The sequence below is a fragment of the Piliocolobus tephrosceles genome, chromosome Y (assembly GCF_002776525.5).
Source record: "Piliocolobus tephrosceles isolate RC106 chromosome Y, ASM277652v3, whole genome shotgun sequence".
Taxonomy (NCBI): domain Eukaryota; kingdom Metazoa; phylum Chordata; class Mammalia; order Primates; family Cercopithecidae; genus Piliocolobus; species Piliocolobus tephrosceles.
This window is the reverse complement of record NC_045456.1, coordinates 25,289,382-25,313,540: the sequence shown is the minus strand read 5'-3', so window position 1 is coordinate 25,313,540 and position 24,159 is coordinate 25,289,382. Positions and strand designations below refer to the sequence as shown.

Genomic DNA, 24,159 nt, shown 5'->3' with positions numbered 1-24,159 from the left:
ATCCACATTTTGGTTTGCAAACCAAGTGTCTTAGTTCATTTCTGCCCCTGCAATAGAGTACTAGAGACTGGTAATTTATAAAGATTCATTTGACTTGAAGTTCAAGAGGCTAGGAAGTCCTAGATCTTGGGACTACGTCTGAAGAAAGTCTTCTTGCTGTGTCAGAACATGGTGAAAGGCATCACATTAAGATAGAAAGATGTCAGGTGAAACTCACCCTTTTTCTAAGGAACCCACTGTTTTGATGACAGCATTAATCTATTCATGAGAGAGAACCCTTATGATCTTAATCACCTCTTAAAGATCTCTACTCTTAATAATGTCACAATACCAATTAAATTTCAACATGAATTTTGAATGGAATATTCAAACTACAGAACTAAGGGGAAATAAAAGAAATGTTCACAGTGTTCAAATGTTGGGTTTTTCTTCAGGAAATAAGGTTTTTATTTCCCAGCTTTGCTTTTATTATTTTTATTTCAAAAATATGTATGTATCATTATAAAAGGTAATACAAAAAAAGATCCTATACCCATCAGTTTTTCTTAAAGGTAACACCTGGGAAGTTGACATTGATACGGTCCAATTTTTTTTTTTTTTTTTTTTTTTGGCATTTTTTTTTCCAATGTTTGCAATTTTTTTTTTTTTTTTTTGAAAAAAAAAAAAAAAAAAAACTTTTGCCTTCAATTATTTTTAGGTTCATTGGTTGGGGCCCTGAATATTAGACTGACAGAAAGACTAACAAGAGAAAAATAAACAAATTTATTAATGTGTGCATTGCACATTATACACTAGAGAACTTTGTGATGAGTGTCAACCTAAGTAATCAAAAAGGTCAGCATAATGTTTAAGAAGAGTTTATTCAACTGCAAAGCTAAGGTCCCTGCAAACACAGATTCCAGGGAAGTTAGTTTTCCAAAGTGTAGAAGCTTGGGTTCGGTTATACAGACAAAGCTTTCTTCTATGGAAGGCTTACTGCGGAGTTAACAAAAATCTGATTTGTTGAGTATTCAACATTTTACACAAAGATGTAACTGTTATGGGGTCTTAGGCACCATCCAGTCTGAATTAGGCTGATAAAAGAGACAGTTAAACTCAAAGATCAGTGACTGGAAGGGGGAATGTCTGGTATCTCTTAGTTGTGTACTGAACAAGATCAACGAGCAGGAGCTGTTGTCCAAGAAACCATAAGAAACAGAACTGCAAACATTCTGTGTGACTCAGTTTCCAGGGTTTAACTTCCCTCTTGGCATCATACATTTAGAGGGTCCTGAAGTTTTATTTTCTTTCTGTGAGTAACTCAGAAGAGTGTACAATATGGGCTGCTGTGAGATGTAACCAAAAGAACAGTAAATTTATTGAGAACTGACAAGACAAACGGAAGGACTTGAAGTTTCTAGGGAAAGCAAATTGTGGAAAGGTAAATATTTGGGAGATTATATATAGATTACTCCTGTGCTGCCTTTAGGTTTATAAGAGTATAGAGTTGTCTTCAGAAATTAAGAATCACCCTGTCCTTTCAAGTAGAAAGGAGGATACGGAGTTTTATTGTGCCTGTTTCTTATTTGCCTGTAGCTCAAAGTAATATTTATGTCAAAATCACATATTTTGGGGTGGCATATTCTGAACCCCTTCATACATTATCATCTCTCATTAATGATTAAGTATTTATCATTAAAAGCCTATTTGATTATGAGTAATTCACTAATTTCAGAATGTGTTTCAAGCGATAAGTTTTAAAAAACGAAGTTAAATAGTAACTTCATAAGTTAAATGAAGCCTCAATACTTTTAGGTTTTGTCTTTTTTGTTTGGTTGCTATTGTGGGAAGATACACGTAACATGAAATTTATCGTTTTAACTGTTTTAGTGTACATTTTAGTGGCATTATTTATAATGCAGTGTAACCATTACCACTTGTTTTCAAAACTTTACATTATCCTATAAACTTTTCCACCCATAAATCAATACTTTGCCATTCTCTTTTCCTCTAAGTACCTGGGAGTTCCTTTACTCTTCTACTTTCTGGCTCTCAGTAGAACTCTCTGCGTGTCTTATATAAGTGGACTTGTACAATGTTTGTAATTTTATATCTGGCTTATTTCACTTGGCATATTTCAGGTTTTCATCAATGTCGTGACATGTATCAGAATTCCTTTTTGTTTCCTCTATTTTTTTTTTTGAGACAAGGTCTCACTCTGTCACCAAAGCTGGAGAACAGTGGTGTGATCTGAGCTCACTGCAACCTCAGATTCCCTGGCAGAAGCTTCCCATTCCTTTGGGATGAATATTGCTGAATAATATTCTACAGTTAAACCACATTTTCTTAATCCTTTAATCTGTGGTGAACATTTCTGTTATTGCACTTCAGCTCCTGTAATAATGCTGCCTTGAACATTGGTGTACACACAGTTTGAGTCCTGTTTTCAGTGCTTGAAACCCAATTTCTTCTTCGCTTTGCCAAAAATAAAAAAAGAAAAAAGAGAAAAAAAATCTTTTTCATTTCTGTTTGTTTACTTGGTAGTAGCTATCCTAATGGGAGTGAATTGGTATCACATTGTGGTTTTCATTTGTATTTCTCCTAAAGCTAATAATTTTGAGGATGTTTTCATGTATTTATCGGCCATTTGTATTATTCGAGATGTCTGTTCAAGTCCCTTGCCTATTTTGAATTTTCCAGTCTTTTTGTAACATATTTTGTATTGTGCATTTTAATTCCTTATCCAGTTTATAATTTGCATTTTTTTTGCTTTTCAGTATCTTGATTGTGGTTCATTCATGTACAAAAATTTTTAATTTTGATGAAGCTAAGTAAATCTGTTTTTTTTTTTTTTTTTTTTTACCTGTGTCTCTGGTGTCATATCCAAGAAATCACTGTCAAATTCAATGTCATAAAGGTTTTTCCTGTTTATTGTTCCAAGACTTTAATAGTTTTAGCTCTTAAGTTTATGTCTCTGATCCAATTTAAGCTAACTTTTGCATATGACATAACAGAGGCCCAACTTATTTTTCATACAGATACTTAGTTTTTAAAATGCCATTTGCTGAAAAGTCTAACTTAAATATTATAACACAGATGCCAAGCCTGTGTCTACTAGCTAAAGTGTTCACTCTGTTGATGCTATTTGTGATCCTTCTATGTCTACTAGCTAAAGTGTTCACTCTCTTGATGCTATTTGTGATCCTTCTTTGATTGTAATATCATGTCGAAAACATTAATTTTGTTCTTTGTTAATTGACAGTTCTCAATCTGACTAGGCATATTTAGGATCCCACTGATTCCCACATTGACTTTTCCCTTGAAACTTAGTTTTTAAACATCATTGAATATAATTTATTTTTACAAACAACTTATGTTTTGACTATGTATATTATTTGTCATTTCAAACATTAAATATTAGTATCGTTAGTACAATTTTAATACTTTCATTGTAAATAATGATCTTTTTGTAGTTGACTTTTAAAGTAGCTTGATCTTTGTTGGTATCATGGTTGATTATTCTTGAAAGTTAGTGGAGGCTCTGAAAATTGAATATTTATGGGAATAGTTTGTAGAATGTTTGAAAGAGATGTGTGCATTTTTTATTTAAATGAGTTTTAAGGCCTATTGTCTTTAAATAGTTCATAAATTATAAACATTAGTTACTGTATGATTTTAGCAATTATTCATTCTATCTGTGGACAGAACTACAAGTTGGTTTGCATGCTGCATAGGCTTGTATGATATATTTAGAGTAAAAATAGTGTTTTAATTTTTCATAATTGATTATTTTATATACACAATTCACATACATTTAAAATGTTTAGCACCCTGATATAAATATATTTAAAAGCACCCTGCTTTCAGTGCTTGAGATCCAGTTTCTTCTTTTGTCAATAAATGAAAAAAAAAAAGTTATTGGCAAAGAACAACTACATTTCACATGTGAATTTGAAAATAGGTTACTTGATGTGTTTAAGTAGGTTGTATATACAGGTTTTAAATGTTTTGAAGTACAGTGACATTGAAGAATCAGTAAAACCAGGTATGTTTTATTCTTTATGTTAATTTTCATATTATCTAAGTTGATTTCTGAAGTTCAGGTCTAGATAAGCTATAATGCTCTAAAAATATAATCGTATTTTTCAGATTTTAAAATAGTGAATTGAATTACATGTCTAATTTATACCTTAATATTTTGTTTACTGGAAAACTCAAATATCTGACATTTTTTAATACAGCTAAAATATAAATATAGTAAATTCTTCCATACAGCCTCCATTCTTAACTATCTTGGGGAAATAACTTGATTAACAGTTACATTTTCAACAATAAATTTGGAATTATAGTAATTTTATTTGGTTGAGTGTAGTGCATTGGTGTAAGCTTTGTTAAATTATGATAGACATTGAAAGGCTATAATAGAAAATGTCATTTTATGCAACTCTTAATTTAGTGCATTAATATTTTTACCTTTCTCCTGCAGCATTTTCAGTTAGCCTTGATTGACTGTAATCCATGTACTTTGTCCAGTGCGGAAAGTAAGTATTTTTAAACAAAATACTTTCAAGCAAAGAATATTGATGATACCTTTCTGTCTACTGATACCTTTGTTTTTGTTCATTCTTGAGAAAAGAAGTAGAAGGCATGTGCCAGATTCAGAGAGTTTAAGTCACTGCAGTTGAGTTGATTTGGATACTATTTTTCTTGCCCAAAGACAGTCAGTATTATTATTTGATAACTATAGAAATGACTGGTATGTCACAGAGCACTAACAAATAGTGATTCCTACTTTAAGCCAGATAGTTTTTCTCCTTTTATGTTGTCTATGTTTTTATATTAAAAAATTAATTCACCTTTTAATATCTTAGAATTTGTACATACCATAAGCCTGTTTTTTGAAACTTTCTTGTATATTTGGTGATGTTGCAAAAATCAAAAGTTTTCAAAGCCAATTTTAAACACAACCTGAATGGAAAGATTTTAGATTTATGAATAATTTAAAAATGTGTAATTTAAAAAATAAATACTGTTTTTTGAATTCTTGAAGGTGAATGACTACAGTTAATATTTTGGGGAAAAAAACAATGTTTAAAAAGAATATGAAAATTTAAATAGTGTACTTTTCCTTTGTAATAAAAATGTTAGAATATTAAAGACCTTTTATGTCAATTTTTTACCTATTTCAGTCTATAATTGAAAATTGCCATATTAAGCATACCTAGTTATACAGTTACACTCCCTTTTAATGTATAGACAAGAATGAAACACGGGCTGGGAGCAGTGGACCACTCCTGTAATCCCAGCACTTCGGGAGGCGGAGGTGGGTTGATCACTTGAGGTCAGTAGTTTGAGACCAGCTTGGCCAACATGGTGAAAACCCCATCTCTACTAAAAATACAAAAATGAGGCAGATGCAGTGGTGCACACTTGAAATCCCAGCTACTCAGGAGGCTGAGGCAGGAGAATTGCCTGAACCCAGGAGGCGGAGGTTGCAGTGAGGCGAGATTGTGCCACTACTTGCCCGGGTGACAGAGTAACATGCAGTATTAAAAAAAAAAAAAAAAAAAAAAAGGTGAAAGGTGGAGATTTTTACCCTACAGAAGATGATGTTGTATTTTATGGGATGGTGAGGTCAGAGACCTGGGACTCCAGCCTAAATTTGTATTTTAAGTTCAGATAGGATTAGGATACCAGTTACCCCTAATCTTTTTCTATTGTCTTCATTTGGTGAGTACAGATATGGGGGATGGTGGGGGATATGGGACATAGTTTTTGGTTTTTGGTTTTTGGTTTTCTCTTTGGGGTGTGTATGTGTGTTTTAATTTTGTTTTTTCTTTTAAGTCAGGGTCTCACTCTTTTGACCAGACTGAGTGCATTTGGTACAACCATGGCTCACTGAAACCTTTATCTCCCAGGCTCAAGTGTTTCTCCTACTTCAGCCTCCCAAGTAGCTGGAACTTTAAGGGTCATGTAATGCCTGGTTAATATTTTTATTTTTTATTTTTTGTATTTTTTGTGGAGATAGGGTTTTGCCATGTTGCTCAGGCTGTTCTTGAACTCCTGGGCTCAGGGCCTCCCAAATACTGGGAGTGCAGTCACAAGTCACCGCACCTGGTACTTTTTTCCTTTTCTTAATCTGTCATCTAGTTTCTCTCCGGCAATTCAGAGACATGAGATTTTGATTAACTGGATCTTATGTGCTAAGGAAAACTCTAAAAAGGGGAGGAAGATGAAGAAAACCTCTCAACCTGTGTAAACCACAGAGGCTGTGTGTGCATATATGACATTTTTCTTTTGTTGTTTTTGTTTTCTGGGGGAGAGAGGTTATTGTCTTGAAATCATACTTTTTATTTAAAAAAAAAGTTTTACTTTATGGCTGATTACGTTTTATATTTGTCTTTTCCAAAGCAATAACTTAGTTTCACAAAATTTGTTTGATTTTAGTTAATTATAAAATTTTGGAGTAATTTTTGTCTTATGGAAAGGAATTTATGGTTATCTAATGCATTGTTCTCCAATTTTAGATATGGGGAACTTACTGGAAAGCTGCTTTCCAGACATTTACCCAGGTTCACTAAACCAAAATCTGAAAGAGTTTAGCTAGGAATTGTTAATTGTATCAACCATCCCAGGTATAATTTATTTTTAGGAGGTTGAGAGAAATGGTGTGAGGAGAAGCAAGGAGCGATGATTCAGAAGGGAGGAGAGACAAAGGGATATCAGAATTTCATGATTGCTATGGGGCTTTTCTTTAAAAATATAAATTTTATATAGAATTTAGAATTATATAAAAATATAAATTCTGTTTATAATTTTGAAAGTTTTAAAAGATATATCTTAAAACAAGAAAAGGTGTTTATTATGGATGAATAAAAACTATAAAATTCAAATATTTGGACTTGTAATTATCTGTTGTGATTTTGTTGTGTGCTCTGGTGATGGGAAATTGGGCATTAAGAAGGGCTGCAAAAAGAAACCAAATAGTCTGCCTTATTTGAGTCTTCAAATAAATTATTTTGAAGTCTTGCTCTTTAGGTAGTTTGACTATTTGTGTTTGTTCTTGATCACAGTGATCTATTTCTGAAGAATTAAAAGAAAACTAAGTTTCCTTATGTTGTTACTAGTATTTGATCTATAACCTAAAAAAAGTTGTTAATAAAAGATTTAATATAAAGAAAAAGCATACACATTGAAAAACATTTCTTGATTACAGAGTAAATATTATGTTTTTAAGGTAAAATTTTGAATACCATGTGTTGAGATATGTAAACTTAAATGCTTATGTTTTCTTAATACTCTGATTAAGAACTTTTTATGATGTACACTTACGTGTTGTGGATTTTGATGATTATTAGACTTATAAATAGGTTACAATATTACTTAATTTTTATTTTTTTTTTTTGGCATGATCTTTGTTAGGTTTAATTGCATATTGTCTAAAACAGAAGTTGCACTGCTAGTCAAATGTATATTCCATACTTATAGCATTTGCCTATGTCTGACATTTTATATTATCTCTACTTTTTGTTACTTTATTACATTAGACTGTACTGTAACTGATCTTTTCCCATGATCCATTGCAGTTCAATTTCATATTGCCCATTTGTATGAAACCCAGGTAAGTGTTTTAATTTAAGAACAAAAATAAAACAGTCACCTATGCTTTAGATGAAATGAAATGTACTTGAAGATATCACGCTTTAAATGAAATAAATATACTAGACAATTTGAGTTGTGGGCATTATACTCTTTCATATATTTTGTATTTTACTCTCATTAAATTTGTTTGAAATTTTTAGTGAATAAATTGTTAAAGACAAATGAAGGAATTTAAGATTTGTATTTACTGTTTGTATATAGCAGTTTCTGTAACTACCTTAAACTCTGTATTTTAATTTATTTCCCAAATACAATATTGGCCATGTATGCAGTGCTTTGACTTAATATAATTTGCCTCTATACCTTTATTTAAAAAGCTTTCCTCTAACCCTGGATGTTATGTCTACTTTTATTTTAAAGTATTCATGAATGATTGTAGTAAGTCATTGTTATTGAAGTTTTCTGTTTTTCTTTAAGAATGAGTTATCTTTTAAACATCATACCATTTGAAATGATAGTTATCACTACTTCAGGGCTGTTTTTAAAGTTATTTTAGCTTTTTTTTTAAATACTTTGCTTTCTGTAGCAGATTTTGTTATATAGTATTAAGACTAGTAACATGGATTAACAGTTTGTGGTGGAGTTGGTAGACTTACAAAAATTGGGAGTGTTTCTGTATATTATGAGTAGCTGAACATTTTGAATTTAAATTGTGAAATAAAGAGAGATTTAATAACCATGTTGGGCATGGTGGCTCATATCTTAATTTCAGCATTTTGAGAGGCCGATGCAGGAGCCCAGGTGTTTGACACTAGCCTGGGCAACAAAGTGTGAGACTTGTCTGTACAATTAATAGTTAGCTAAGTGTAGTGGCATGTGCCTGTAGTTCCAGCTACTTTGAGGGCTGAGGCTGGAGGTTTGCTTGAGGAGTCAGAGGCTGCAGTGTGGTGTGATACTGCACTCCAACTTGTGTGGCAGAGTGAGAGCCTGTCTTAAGGAAAAACAAAAAACAAACGATTTCATGTTGGGGGAAGCTTATTAACACACATATGTAATTTTTTAGGTCTGCCCTTATGTTTCTAGTACAAGTAGAAAATAGTGATGTAGAGATGTAGATTTGGTGCAGGATTATATCCAAGACAGGAAAGATGGTGTATTTTCCATTCTTCATGTTACTATGACATGCAGTAAGACACAGAACATTTAACTGGCTGGTTCTTTAATTCAGCTGTGACAAGCTTCATGGGAAGTTTTTAAGAGTTATCTGTATGTTTCTCTACTTCACTTCTACCTGTGCTCCACAAGATACACACAGTGGCCTTAGATTTACTGAATCAAAGTTGATACACCTTCAGGTTGGGGTATTCTAACCTAGGGATTGATTTTGTTTTACAGAATGCATTTGAATCCATTTGTGGTGGAGGTTGCAATTTTTTTAATTTTTGCAGACATACCTTGGCGATGACCTTAAGCAGTAGGATATAAAAAACCCCCACATGCTTAGCGTTCCAATAGTGGAACACTAGGCATAAATGGGTTAAGAATTGCCCATCTTTTTCATGAGTGTTGTGAATAAAAATTCTTAATGTGCCATTCCAAGTTTAGGGTATGTATTTTTTTCATTTATTATGTTGTTGCTGTTTTAAAAACATTTTCTTAATCTTTTGATATAGGAAAAGTAATTTTATTTTTATTTTATTTTTTAAGAGATCAGGTGTCCCTTGTTGCCCAAGCTGGAGCACATTAGGGGGACAATTTTAGTTCACTGCAGCCTTGAACTCCTCGACTCAAGCCATTCTCCCTTTCAATCCCTGGAGTAACTTGGACTACTAACATTGCAAGCCAGTTTATTTTAATTTTTATTACAGATAGGGTCTTGCTGTGTTTTTAAAGCTGATCTCAAAACACCTGGGCTGAAGTGATCCTTGTATTTCATCCTCCCAAAGTGCTGGGATTACAGTTGTGAGGCACTGTGCTTGGCCCCAGTTAGATAATTTTTTATGACCCCAATAAATAACAAGAGCTGGTGAAAATTACACTTGACAGTAAAATATCTTGAAACTATTTTTGATTCTAACATTAAACATGCCTGATGTATTAGTCTATTCTCATGCTGCTAAAAAAGACATCCCCTAAACTGGGTAATATATAAAGGAAAGAGGTTTAATTGGCTCAGTTCAGCATGGCTGGGGAGGCTTCAAGAAACTTAACAATCATGCAGAAGAGAAACAAACACATCCTTCTTTACATGGTTACAGGAAGGAGAAGTGCTGAGCAATGAGGGAAAAGCCTCCTATAAAAACACCAGATTTTTGAGAACCCACTATTATGAGAATAGCATGAGGGTAACTGCCCCCATTATTAAATTACTAATATCTCCCATTGGGTCCCTCCTGCGGTACAGGGGGATTATGAGGACTACAATTCAAGGTGAGATTTGGGTGTGGACACATATCACATGATAGAGAGAAACTAATTTTAAATGCATTCTACCTATTAGTATGGTTTGTACAGTTGAAGATATTAAAATAATCTCAATTTGTATCAAAAAAAGTATGAATTTTAAATGACCTATAATCTAATTTTTAAAGATACAAACATAAAAAATTCTTCAGTGAGTAATCACTGAAGTTACAGAATTTTTATATTTGAATCTTTAAAAATTAGACTATACCTGTTCTTTGTGTAGTAGAGGTCAGTATAGTAGAGTGGGAACATGAAGTCTAAACTGAGTACAGTCTTCTCAAAAGTGGAAAAATGGGTAGTGTGCTTTCATGTCAGTGGACATATTCAGTGGAATTCTTTATCTCAGTGATACCTTTCTTGTTAATATAAGAATGTCCTCCTAATTTAAAAAATTCTGATACAAGCATTTATCTTCTATAAGTAGGCTGAAGTGTAAAATGTAGTATTGTGTGAATACATATGTAGGTTCTTTTGATTTTCCTAATTTTTAACCAGTAAAGGAAAGACTGTCAGCTAGGTTTTCTCATATCCTTTTAGTATCTTCTGTCACCTGATAAATACATTTTCTAAAATTTGCAGAGCTTTTCTTTTTCATAATCTTTCAATAGCCAGTTAAATAGGCTTTGTAGCTTTTTGGATAAACATATGGTTTACCCTTACTTTGTTGTTACGATGGTGACATTAATTGCTAAAATCAGTGTAAGTTCTTAATAAAATACCAGCAAAAATACTAACGAGAGATAAAAGTACCAAAAGATATTGCCAATCCAAAGTCAGTTATACATTGAAAGGCTAACATAACTATGATCAAGAGGCCGTTATCCGTAGGATGTAGTGATCATGCAAACATTGACAAACTGATCAATGTGATATACTACATAAATATAATGAAAGATAGATGATTATGTGATTATCTCAGTAGCTGGATTAAAAGCATTTGACAAAAACTCAATGTTTTCTCATGATAAAAATTCTCAATAAATTACATAAGGAATGTATCTCAACATAATTAAGGCCATATATCACAGATCTACAGTTAACATCATACTCAATTGGGGATAATGGAAAGTTTTTTCACTAAGATCAGGAGCAAGACAAGGATGCCCACTTTTACTACTCCTGTTCCACATGGAACTAGAAGTCCTAGCCAGAGCAGTTAGGCATGATAAAGAGATAGAAAAATACTTACTGGGAAGAAAAAGGAAAAGAAGTCTTGGTTTGCAGAAGTCATGATCTTGTTTTTTTTTTTTTTTTTAAAAAAAAAAACCTAATTAACACCTCCAGGAAAAATTATTACAACTAAAAAGAAAACAAAACCAAATTTGTTAAAGCTTCAGGGTACAGAGTTAACATACAAACATCATAGTATTTGTATGTGTTAATAACGAATCCTCCCCCCCAAAAAAATGGAAAGATCTGTAGCCTGGAATATATTAAACATCAGTGAAGGAAACTGAAGATGACAGAAATAAATAGCAAGGTCTCTCCATGTTCATGGATTAGAAGAATCAGTATTTATCATAATGTACATACTACACTAAGTGATGTCTCAAAATTCCAGTGGCATTTGCACAGAAATACAAAAAACTATTGTAAAATTTGTGTAGAATCAGAAGACACCCTGAAGAACTAAAGGAATCTTGGACAAGATAAACAAGGCTGGGCCATTACACTTCCTGATTTCAGAATATATTATAAAGTGATAGTAATGAAAATGGTAAAATAGTGACTGGTATGTAAAAAAATACGTAGACCAATGGCACTTTATAGACAACCTGGAAGAAAACCCCACATACATAGGGTCAGCTGATATTTGACAAAGGATCCAAGAAAATACAGTGGAAAAGGATAGTCTTTTCAGTAAGTTGTTTTGGGAAAGCTGGACATCCACATGTATAAAAATGGAATTAGATTTTTATCTTACACTGTATGCAAAAAGCAACTCAAAATGAATTGAGGACTTATAAACATAAGACTTAAAACCATAATAGAAAACAGCAGGGAAAGCTGCATGACATTGATCTTAGCAGTGATTTTTCTGGATATGGCACTAAAGACATAGGTAATAAAAGTAAAAATAGGTGGATTGCATCAAACTAAAAAGCTTGTATACAGCAAAGAAAGCAGTCAACAAAGTTAGAAGCATCCAGGAAGTTTGGGAGATGGTACTTGGAAACCATAAATTCAAATAAGGGTTAATACCCCAAATATATCCAAAATCCATATTACTCAGTAACCAAAAAGTAACCTACAAGTAAAAGTGGGCAAAAAGACCTGGATAGACATTTTTCCAAAGCAAGTATACTAACAGTCAACAAGTATATGACATACTGCTTAGTAAAACTAATGAGGAAATTTCAAATCAAGTCCATCGTGAAATATCACCACGTATCTTAGGAGGCTATATTAGTCCATTTTCACACTGCTGATAAAGACATACCCAAGACTGGGAGATTTAGAAAAGAAAGAGGTTTAATTGACTCACGGTTCTGTGGGACTGGAGAGTCCTCAAGAAACTGAGAATCATGGCAGAAGGTGAGGGAAAGCAGGCACCTTCTTCACAAGGCGGCAGAAAGCAGAATTGTCAAGCAGAGAAGGAAGAGGCCCTAATAAAACCATTAGATCTTGTGAGAACTCACTGTCACAAAAACAGCATAGAGGAAACCACCCCCATGCACCTGGTTTCTCCTTTGACACTTGGGTATTAGTGGGGATTACAACTGAAGATGAGATTTGGGTGGGGGTACAAAGCCTCACTATATCAGTGGATGTTATCAAAAAGTTAAAAGTGTTACTGAGGATGTGGAGAAAAGAGAATGAACCATACAGTCCTGGTGGGGGATATAAATTGGTACTGCCATTACGGAAAACAGATGAAGGTTACTTTAAAAATTAAAAATAGAGCTACCATATAATCCGGCCATTCACTTCATGTATATCCAAAGAAAACAACATCAGCATGTGTCTCCACTTCATATTAATTGTAGGATTATTTGCAACAGCCAAGATATAGAAACAAACTACATGGTCATTGAAAGATGAATGGATAAAGAAAACAGGGAGGGTGTATCTAAATATATACACAATGGAATGTTATTTGATCTTTAATATAATGCAAGTTGTGAAATGTTTAAAGACACATATATAAAGTAAGTATCCACAAATGCTGTTTGCATGCAACATATGCAATAACATCTCTAAATGTATTAGTTTTCTTCTTGGCTCTTTTTTGTTCGTTGTAATAAGATAACAGGAGCATTTCATCATCTTTTGGTATTATTTGTACATATTTTTAGCACAGTAACTCCTTAAGCCTACTTTATTTTAGTTTTGTATTTAGAAATTGCCTAAATGAATCCAGAAGTTGAATCCTTGAAAAGATCAAATGGATATTTCTGACAGGTGAAAAAAAGCAAAAATGTTAGAAGTAGTGGAGAAATTTGCTACAGGGTTACAGATGTGTTAATAGAAGATATTTTCAAACTACTGTATAAAAATATAACAACTGTTAAAATCTAGAAGCTTTTTCCTGGCAGAACATAAATGATGAAATTTTACTCAGAAGTAGAAAACTTGAATGGGTGAGTTGCTGCTCCAGTCTTATTGACATAAATTAATTTTTTTTTTTTTTTTTTTTTTTTTTTTTTTTTTGTTATTGAGACAGAGTTTCACTGTTGTTGCCCAGGCTGGAGTGCAATGGTGTGATCTCGGCTCACTGCAACCTCCACCTTTCGGGTTCAAGCGTTTCTCCGGTCTCAGCCTCCCTAGTAGCTGGCATTATAGGCGCCTGCCACCATGCCCAGCTGATTTTTGTATTTTTAGTAGAGAAGGGGTTTCACCACATTTGCCAGGCTGGTCTCAAACTCTTGACCTCAGGTAATGCACCCACCTCAGCTTCCCAAAATGCTGGGATTACAGGCATGAGTCACTGCTCCCAGCCAGAAATTAAAATTTAATAGAAAAAATTTTAAAGGAAAACCAGATGGTTTTTAAAGATGGATTTTCTGACTAGTCTTTCAGATTTAGAAACTAATGATATTTTAACATTCATTTTGTTATTATAATACTGCATAATTTTGCATGTGTTTGTACAGAATGAAAAGGGGGGGGGGTCTGTGAATTCTTCCTCCGTCTGCCTCTAACTGTATTTCCAAAGCAGCCACCAGTGTTAATAGTTGTTTGAGTATTGTACAAAAATCTTTTAATTGTTTAGGTAAATTCACACATATATTTATATAATTTGTTTTTGTTTTCCTTTATTCAAATTATATGTAGTAAGCATATTCTCTTTGATTCTTTTTTTTTTTTTTTTTTAACTTATGTCTTGGAAGTTACTATTAGTACAAGTAGAGCTGTATTGTATAATGTCAGTGATATACTTTGAACAGTTTAATTAATTGTGAAAATTAGAAATAATGTTACTATGAATAATTCTTCATTTAAGCTATTTTAAACATGAATGGAATGTTTACTTGATATATTGATTGATTGATTGGTTGATTGATTTTTGACAGAGTCTTGCTCTGTCATCCAGGTTGGAGGGCAGTGGTGCAATCTTACCTCACTGCAACCTCCTCCTCCCGTATGCAAGCAGTTACCCTGCCTCACCCTCCAGAGCAGCTGGGATTACAAGCCCATGAGATTACAGCACGTGCCACCATGCCTGACTAAGTTTTGCATTTTTGTAGATACAAGGTTTTGCCGTGTTGGCTAGACTGGTCTCGAACTCCTAACCTCAAATGATCTGCCCACCTTAGCCTCCCAAAGTGCTGGGATCACAGGATTAATAATCACCACTCCCAGCCTACATTGTTTCTTAAAGTAATTCATAAGTTAGAATTAGTTTTAGCACCAAAAGTTTTGGTACTTAAAGGCAGACTTTATTCACATAGACAAACACAAAAATTCTATGTAAAAGGTAAGCCAAATCCAGTTTTTATGTAAAAGAATATTGCATTAGGCATAGTCTTACTCTATGAATTTAAGTTCATATTATATTATAAGAAAATGTTTTGAATGGGATATAAATGAAATAGACACTCAGAAATTAATAATGTAGAAATTTTTAGAACGTATGCCTTAATGTTCTTCCCCTGGTGAATAAAAGCAGACAGAACATTCAAAAGTTGCTTCAAGAAAAAGAAGTTGCATGTGTATACAAAATATGAAATGGCAAAGGTGGAATAATCCTTGTTAGAGAAATTAAAATAGCTCACAAAAGTCTATTCTGGAGAGCTCTTTGTAAACAGAGGTTGAGACACAGAAGAACTGCCGGACTTAGTGGCTCACACCTGTAATCCCAGTGCTTTGAGAGGCTGAGGTCAGAGGATCCCTTGAGGCCAGGAGTATGAGACCAGCTTGGGTAACATGACAAGACTGTCTTCACGAAAGTCTAAAAAAAATTTGTTTTAGCTACATGCAGTGGCTCATTTCTGTAATCTCAGCACTTTCGAGGCTGAGATGAGAGAATCTTTTGAGGTCAAAAGTTCAACACCAGACTGGGCAACATAGCAAAAAGTACAAAAATTAGCCAGGTATAGTGGTACATACGTCTCCTAGATATTCAGGATACTGAAGCGGGCACATTGTTTGAGCCCGGGAGTTGGAGATTATAGTTAACTTTGATAGCTGCCCTGCTGTCTCGAAGACAGAGCAAGAAACTATATACTTAAAAAAAAAAATTGTACAATATTCTAAGGCAGTACGTACTACAAATATATCTCTTCATGTAAACAGTAATACTGGTTTATATCCACAAAGTGTAATAACTTGTTAGAATTGAGTCTTCTTTTCCAGGAATATTTCTCTATTTCTTCTTTGGTATCTAATCAGTTTGTTTTTTTGTTGTTGTTATTTTCCTCATATAGATCTTGTACATGTTTGCTGGAATAATACCTACTTTATTTTGGGAATGCTATGTAAAGAGTATTGTATTTTTAATACCAAATTCTGCTAGTTTATTGCAGATATTTAAGAAACAATTGGTGGGGCACAGTGGCTCATATCTGTAATCCTAATACTTTGGGAGTCCAAGGAGAGTATCACCCGAAGTCAGGAGTTGGATACAGGCTTGGCTAGCATGATGAAACCCCCATCTCTACTAAAAATAGAAAAAAATTAGGCAGGCCTGGTGGCACTTGCCTATAATCCCAACTACTTGGGAGGCTGAGGCTGAAGAATCACTTGAACCTGGGAGGTGGAGCTTGCTGTGAGCCAAGATTACACCATTCCACTCCAGCCTGCATAACACAAGTGAAACTCCATCTCAAATAAAGAAACAGTTGTCTTTCTTTGTATCACCCTCAGATCATGCGATTGTGAGTTAAAAATTTCAAGAGGTTTTTTTTTTGGTCACTTCCTTCACATTGTCTACATACATTATCTTGTCCATGAAGAGAGCAGTTTTATTTCTTCCTTCCCAATCTGTAAACCTTTTATTTTTTAATTACTAATATTTTTTGAGATTTGGTCTCACTCTGTTGCCCAGGCTGGAATATAGTGGTGTGCTCTGAGCTCACTGCAACCTCTGCCTCCTAGTCTCAAGCAATCCTCCCACCTCAGCCTCTAGAGTAGCTGGTAATACAGGCCTGCACCACCATACCTGGCTAATTTTTGTATTTTTAGTGGAGTCAGGGTTTCACCATGTTACCCAGGCTGGTCTTGAACTCCTAAGTTCAAGCCATCTGCCCACCTAAGCCTCCCATAGTGTTGGGATTACAGTGATCCCCATGGCCTGCCGTCATGTGATTTTTTTTTTTTTAAGCCCTTTGATGTAATGGGTTACATTAACTGATTTTCAATTAAACTGTCTCTGCACATCTGGGATAAATCCCACTTGGTTGGATTGCAAAATAGGTTGTTGTATTTCATTTGCTAGTATTTTGCTGAGCATTTTCATGTCGTATTTACAAGATATTTTGATTTGTAGTTTTTGCTTTTTGAAATGTCTTTCTGATTTTGGATTTAGGGTAGTACTGGCCATGTAAAATGAGTTAGCAAGTACTTTGTTTCTTTCTCTTTAAAGAGATTACAGAGAATTGTAGTTTTTTTCCCCTAATGTTGGTAGAATTCACCAGTGAGATGATGTAGGCCTACAGCCCTTCTTTCTTAGAAAATTATTTGTTATTGCCTTGATTTTTTTTTACTAGATATGTACTTATTCAGATTATGTGAGTTTTGGCAAATCTATTTCAAGAAGTTGGTTCACTTCCTCTACATTTTTTGGGCATTTTTTTATTGAATTCTTTTATTATCCTTTTTATTGTCCACGGCATCCATAGCTATATTTGCGCTTTCATTTCTGATGTGAGTTATTTGTGTCTTATTTCTTTTTTTGTTAACCTGAAAGGTAGGGGCTTACTAATGTGTGGATCTTTTCACAGAACTAGTTTGGTTTCATTGACTTGTTTTTTATTGATTTCCTGTTTTCAGTTTGATTGCATTCTGTTCTAATTTTTATTACGTAATATTTTAATTTTTAATTTGCTCTTTCATATTTTTTAAGGTGTATGCATAAGTGATCGATTTTCAGTACTTTTTTTTTTTTTTTTTTTTTTGAGACAGGTCTTGCTCTCTTGTCCAGGCTAGAGTGCAGTGGCATCATCTTGGTTCACTGCAAGCTCTACCTTCCAGTTCACGCCATTCTCCTGCATTGCCACCCAGGTGGCTGCGACTACTGGTGCCCACCAGCGTGCCCAGCTAATTTTTTGTATTTTTAGTAGAGATGGGATTTCACCGTTTTAGCCAGGATGTTTTTGATCTCCTCATCTCATGATCTGCCCACCTCAGCCTCCCAAAGTGCTGGGATTACAGGAGTGAGCCACCGCGCCCAGTCAGTTTTTTTTTTTTTTTTTTTTTTTTTGACACAGTCTCACTCTGTTGCCCAGGCTGTAGCTCAGTGGTGCAGTCTCAGTTCACTGCAACCTCCACCTCCCAGGCTGAAGGAATCTTCCTGCCTCAACCTTCCAAGTAACTGGGATTACAGGTGCCAGCCACCACACCTGCCTAATTTTTGCATTTTTAATAGAGACAGGGTTTCGCCATGTTGGCCAGGCTGGTCTCAAACTCCTGACCTCAGGTGATCCTCCTGCCTTGGCCTCTCAAAGTGCTGGGATTGTAGGCATAAGCCACTGCAGCCTGCCCAGTATGTTCTCTTTTTTGATGTGTTCATTCAGTGCTTTTGCTCCATCCCACAAACTTTTATGAGTTTTGTTTTCATTTTCATTTAATTCAAAATAATTTCTTTTTATTTTCTTGAGAACTCTTCTTACTAGTGCTGTAATAGGAGGGTACTATTTAATCTTGAACTGTTTTGGAGATTAACCAGTCCTTTTAGTTTTATTCTAGTTTATACTGTCAATTCCTAAATTAAAATAGGAGAGTGCTATTTAATCTTGAACTATGTTAGAGATTTACCAGTCCGTTCAATTGTATTGACTTCTAGTTTAAGTCTGATTTGTAGATTCAAGCTGCCCTCCACCCATTGTATGATTTCTTATTCTTTGAAATTTGTTAAGGGTATATTTTATGTCACAGAATGTGTTGTGACTTTGTGAATATTGATTTGAATTTAAGAAGAATGTGTATTCTCCTACTGCTACAGGCTCCACTTCCAAAACCAAATGTAGGTTGAAAATGTGGTGTTTGTGGGATGAAAACCCAGGAATACAGAGAGCTGACTCTTACATACCCTGGTTACACAGAGTAATTTGTGGAGCTTGAGTATGTGTGGATTTTGGTGTCCCATGATACTCATTCCATGAGTATCAAGGGATGACTATATATTCAGTTGGTCGACATGTTGTTGATTTCCACTGTTTCTATGTTTTTATTGATTGCTTTCTGATTTTTTTATTTCTAATAAATATATGTTAAATTCTCCCCAGCTATTGAATTCATCTGTGTTTCCTTGGTGTTCTGCCAATTTTTGCCTTATTTATCCATTGTTAGGTGCATAAATGTTAAGGATTGTTGTCTTCTTGGAGAGTGGACCCCTTTGTTACTATGTAGTGCTGCTCTTTATCCCAGAAAACGTTGCTTGGCTTGAAGTCTGCTGTGTTTCCAGGGTTTTTTTTTTTTAATTACAATTAGCATATATGTATATATACATATACATATATATACATACATATACATATATTTATATATTTTTTTTTTGAGACGGAGTCTCGCTCTGTCTCCCAGGCTGGAGTGCAGTGGCGCAATCTCAGCTCACTGCAAGCTCCGCCTCCCGGGTTCCCGCCATTCTCCTGCCTCAGCCTCCCGAGTAGCTGGGACTACAGGCGTCCGCTGCCTCACCCGGCTAGTTTTTGTGTGTGTGTTTTTAGTAGAGACAGGGTTTCACCGTGTTAGGCAGGATGGTCTCGATCTCCTGACCTCGTGATCCGCCCGTCTCGGCCTCCCAAAGTGCTGGGATTACAGGTGTGAGTCACCGTCCCCGGCAGCATATATTTTATCTTTTCATATAATTTACTTTTAATATTTTAAAAAATACTTTAGGTGGGTGTTTTAATTAGTAGGAAGAGTACACTCTAAAATAACAATAAATATAATAAATACATAAATCAGTAAGAGGTCATTTATTATCATTGCCAAGTATGTATACTGTTCTGCACTTCTAGGCAACTGGCAGTGCAATAAGTTTACCTCGACATCACCACAAACACAAGTGTTCCATGGCACTAAGACTTTAACATGGCTGTGATGCCACCTGGGGTAAGAATTTTTCAGATCCATTACAATCTTATGGGACCACTGTAATTTACACAATCTGTCATTTACTGAAAAAGTTGTTAGGTGTGATGTGAGTTTAATTTGATTAATATCTGCTTGTTTTGTTTGTTACCATTTCTTTCCATTTCTGTTTTTGTCTCCGACTTGTTTCCACCTTTTGTGGTTTTAATTGAGCATTATATGATTCCATATTCACTCCTGTCTTACTGTCGCACTCTTTTTTTTCTCCCCTACCCAAAACAGAGTTTCACTTTTGTTGCCTAGGCTGGAGTACAATGGAGCAATCTCTGCTCACTGCAACCTCCCCCTCCCAGGTTCGGGCAATTCTCCTGAAATAATCAGTCTCCTGAATAGGTAGGATTACAGGCATGCGCCACCATGGCTGGCTAATTTTTGCATTTTTAGTAGAGACTGGGTTTCACCATGATCTCAAACTCCAGAGTCAGGTGATCCACTCACTCCATCTCCCAAAGTGCTAGGATTACAGGCGTGAGCCACCATGCCCAGGCTGTCACTTACTCCTAATTGTGCACTAATAGAAGTCCACTATAAAACAGCACTATTTTTCTTTATCCCTTCACTGGTAGTGAGAGTACTTTAGAATAATAAGATAATCCTAATTCTGTTTCCCTCTCCCTGTATCATTCTTGCTATTCATTTCACTTATATTGTTTTAAATGAACCGATATTTGTTAGATCAACTAAGGATTTTTATAAGTGTTTAATATTGTCTCCACTTACCCCTTTTTTGATGCTCTTCTTTATGAATATTGAGTTTCTGACTATTATCAATTTCCTTCTCTCTAATAATTTGTTTTACCATTTGTTACAGTGCAGGTGTATTGGCATCAACTGCTTTCCTTTTTAATTTTTCTGAGTGGGTCCTTTTGTGTTCTTCATTTTGGAAGAACAGTTTATCAGGGGATAAAGTCCCTGGTTGGTGGTTTATTTTATTTTATTTTTTCCCTGTAAACACTAGAGACATTTCACTCCTCTTTTTACTTTCATGGTTTCTAAGGAGAAGACACAGGTAATACTTAACGTTGCTGTCTGATTTTTTTTTTTTTCTTCTAGTTTCTTTCAGTATTTTTCTTTGTCTTGATTTTGTATAGTCTGAAAATGATATGCCTATGTGTAAACATGTGGGCATTTATTCTGCCCTGTGTTCCATGAGCTTCCACCATCTGTGGTTTTGTATCTGAGATTCATTAGTGGATATTCTCACTTTTGTTTCCGATATTTTATCTGTTTCTTTTTCTATAATTCCTGGTATAGATAATTCACACTTTTTGTCATTCTCTCACTTTTTTTTCATTTTTCAGTTTAGGAAGTTTCTGTTGATAACCTCAAGCTGAGAGATTCTTTCCTCAGTATTGTCTAGTTTACCAGTAAGTTTTCAAAGGTATTCTTCTTTTCTGTTACATTATTTTCTATCTCTAGCATTTCTCTTTGGTTCTTAGGAGTTCTCTCTCTTTCCTTTACCTGTTTCTGTTGTCTACTTTATCAGTTAAATCTCTTTGGATCTTAATTTACAATTATCTTACATTGCTAGTCTAATATTCGCAACATCCATGTCATAATTGAGTTTGGTTCTGATGCTTGCTGTGTCTCTTCCAGCTGTGTTTTTTGTTGTTGTTGTTCTTGTTTTGCCTTTTTGGTTATTTTTTTCTTGATATCCGTACCTGGTCACTAGATGTATATATATAAATATACCCACACACATCCCGCTTACTAATGTTGTGGTAAGTGTGATGGGGAGTATAGGAGCGTTGTATTTAGGTCTGTGATTTAGGTTTCAGTCTTTAATGAGTCTGTGCCTCTGAACTGTCAACTTCACAGTGCTTCTCAGATTTTTTTTCACAGGTTGATACAGGACAGGAAAGCTAGACTAGCAGATTTTTTTTCCCCTCATTATTCACTGTGAGAAACTGGAGGTAAAACTCAGAAACTGTGTGTGTGCCCCAGCTAACTGGGTCCCTCTGGTGTTTGTATCTCTCACATGTGTCCATGCTGAGCGCCTGTAATTTGTCACTCACAGTTCAGATTTCCCTGTGACAGCACCATTTCCTTCTGAGGATAGTGCTCAGGGGTGTTTGCTCTGGCCAGTCCTTATTCCCTGCATTGGTCTGTCATTTTTCTCCAGTTTGGGCTGTTGGCTTGCACTGTGACCCGCAGTTCTCTGATGAATCTAAAAAGAACTATTGATATTTCAGCTTGTTTGGATTTTTACTTTGCTAGGATGGAGTGACGACTTCCAGCTTCTTAAATGCCAAATTAGAAACCAGAAATCTTTATTTTTTGAATGGGCAATAATGTGTTGCTTCTTTACATGTTCAGTATGTTTTGTTTGACATTTTAAATGCTTTAAGAGGTCAGTTCTAGAAGACAGTGGCTTCCCTCTCTTCAGAATTTGATTTTGTTTCTTACTGCAGTCCACATCTGGTTTTTAAATGACTGTTTAAATTATGTTTCCAGAGTCTGTATTTGCCAGGCAAGGTGTCAGAACCCCAGCACAGGGTTGACTCAGCGTAAAGTGGACTTACCAACAATATAGATTTGAAAAAGGAAAGTTTATTAGAAAAGAAGAATGCTGCAAAAGGGTGCAGCTGGGTACCTCATCAAGAGGACCATGGTGAATTTTCCTTAGGAGCATTTATGGACCTTAAGATGGGAACTTAGTGCCGACACCAGCTCAGTCAGGGAGACCCTAACCCAGCGGCGCTAGAGGAATTAAAGACACACACACAGAAATATAGAGTGTGGAGTGGGAAATCAGGGGTCTCACAGCCTTCAGAACTGACAGCCCCGAACAGAGATTTATCCACATACTTAGTAACAGCATGCCAGTCATTAGCATTGTTTCTATAGATATTAAATTAACTAAAACTATCCCTGAAGGGAAATGAAGTGATGGGCCAAATTAATTGCAGCAGGAACACGCACTTAAGATACAGATCGCTCACGCTTTTGTTTGTGACTTAAGAATGCCTTTAAGCAGTTTCTACCCTGGGCGGGCCAGGTGTTCCTTGCCCTTATTCCCATAAACCCACAATCTTCCAGCTTGGGCATTAGGGCGATTATGGACGTATCACAGTGCTGCAGAGATTTTATTTATGGCCAGATTTTGGGGGGCTTGCTCCCAACGGTTTAGGATGATAAAATTCATTCCAGCATGGCATTCCAGAGATGTGTAGAAATTTTAGTTACTTATAAAAGTTGAAAGAGGCCTGGAACCAGATGCTAACGTTAGATACTAAGGAAACTTAATTACATCTCAATTCCCAGATAAGGAGTTTTGCCTCCAGATGGCCTCTTTTAATAGTTACCAGGTGGTCTTTGCTCCCTTCTAAAGTCCTCACATGAGGAATTCTTGCCTATTTGATGGTCACCAGGTATGTTCACTCTTGATATTCTTTTTCATGTGTGATCTCTATTCCTTTAGCTTGTATTTAGCTAACATTATATATAGATTTCTTTGCACACCAGGAGTAAAATATAATAAGTGAAAAAGAGAGAGTGAAAAGAATGGAAAAGAAAAGAAACCTCTGAAACATTTTCCCCTTTATAAATTGTCTTTTTGGTGTGGAACAACTCCAATACATAAGTAAGCTTACAAATCTTAGTTTTCCTCCTTGTCCTGAGTAATCACATAGAAGTGAAATCAGGTAAAGGTGAATTCTTATGGTTTTCATCAAGCAAGCATGAATCTTTTTCTGGACATGAGTGTGGTATCCCAGTAGACACTGGCACTTTTGAATGTCCTAATTTCCCAAAGAATCTTTCTCCCCAGCTTTTCCTGTCAGGCTCTGCTCTTGGTGCTATATTTTATGACTACTGTAAATCCTTAATGTTTTTGGATAGGGTTTGCTTGTTTTTTTTTGTTTTTTGTTTGTTTGTTTTTTGTTTTTAATGTTTTATGGAGGAATGAGTCCTTGGAGTTGTCTACTCTACCATTTTCTCTGGTATTAGTCCATTCATGCATTGTCAGTGCTTTTTTTTTTTTTTGATGGAGTCTTGTTCTGTCACCCAGGCTTTAGTGTAGTGGCGTAATCTTGGCTCACTGCAAACTCCGCCTCCTGGATTCAAGTGATTCTCACGCCTCAGCCTCCCGAATAACTGGGATTACAGGTGCCTGCCACCATACCCAGCTAATTTTTGTATTTTTAGTATAGATGATAGGGTTTCACCATGTTGGCCAGGCTGGTTTTGAACCCCTGACCTCAGGTGATCCTCCTGTCTTGGCCTCCCAAAGTGCTGGGGATTACAGGCGTAAGCCACCACGCCCACCCACATTTTTGTCTTTAAAAATTATTATTAATATTAAGTCCGGGTGTGGTGGGGCCCCATGGCTCATGCTTGTAATCCCAGCAATTTGGGAGC

General features: G+C 35.2%; 1 protein-coding gene across 6 annotated transcripts in view; it reads left to right on the top strand.

The window, feature by feature from the left end:
- LOC111535634 (histone demethylase UTY) overlaps positions 1-24,159 on the top strand; it is a 227,888-nt gene that overhangs the window by 78,082 nt on the left and 125,647 nt on the right. For all 6 annotated transcript variants that reach the window (XM_026451718.2, XM_026451717.2, XM_026451716.2 and 3 more), the window contains exons 7-8: positions 4,466-4,520; positions 7,566-7,600. In XM_026451718.2, coding sequence (XP_026307503.1) covers positions 4,466-4,520; positions 7,566-7,600 — 90 coding nt within the window. The remainder of the gene's footprint in view (positions 1-4,465; positions 4,521-7,565; positions 7,601-24,159) is intronic.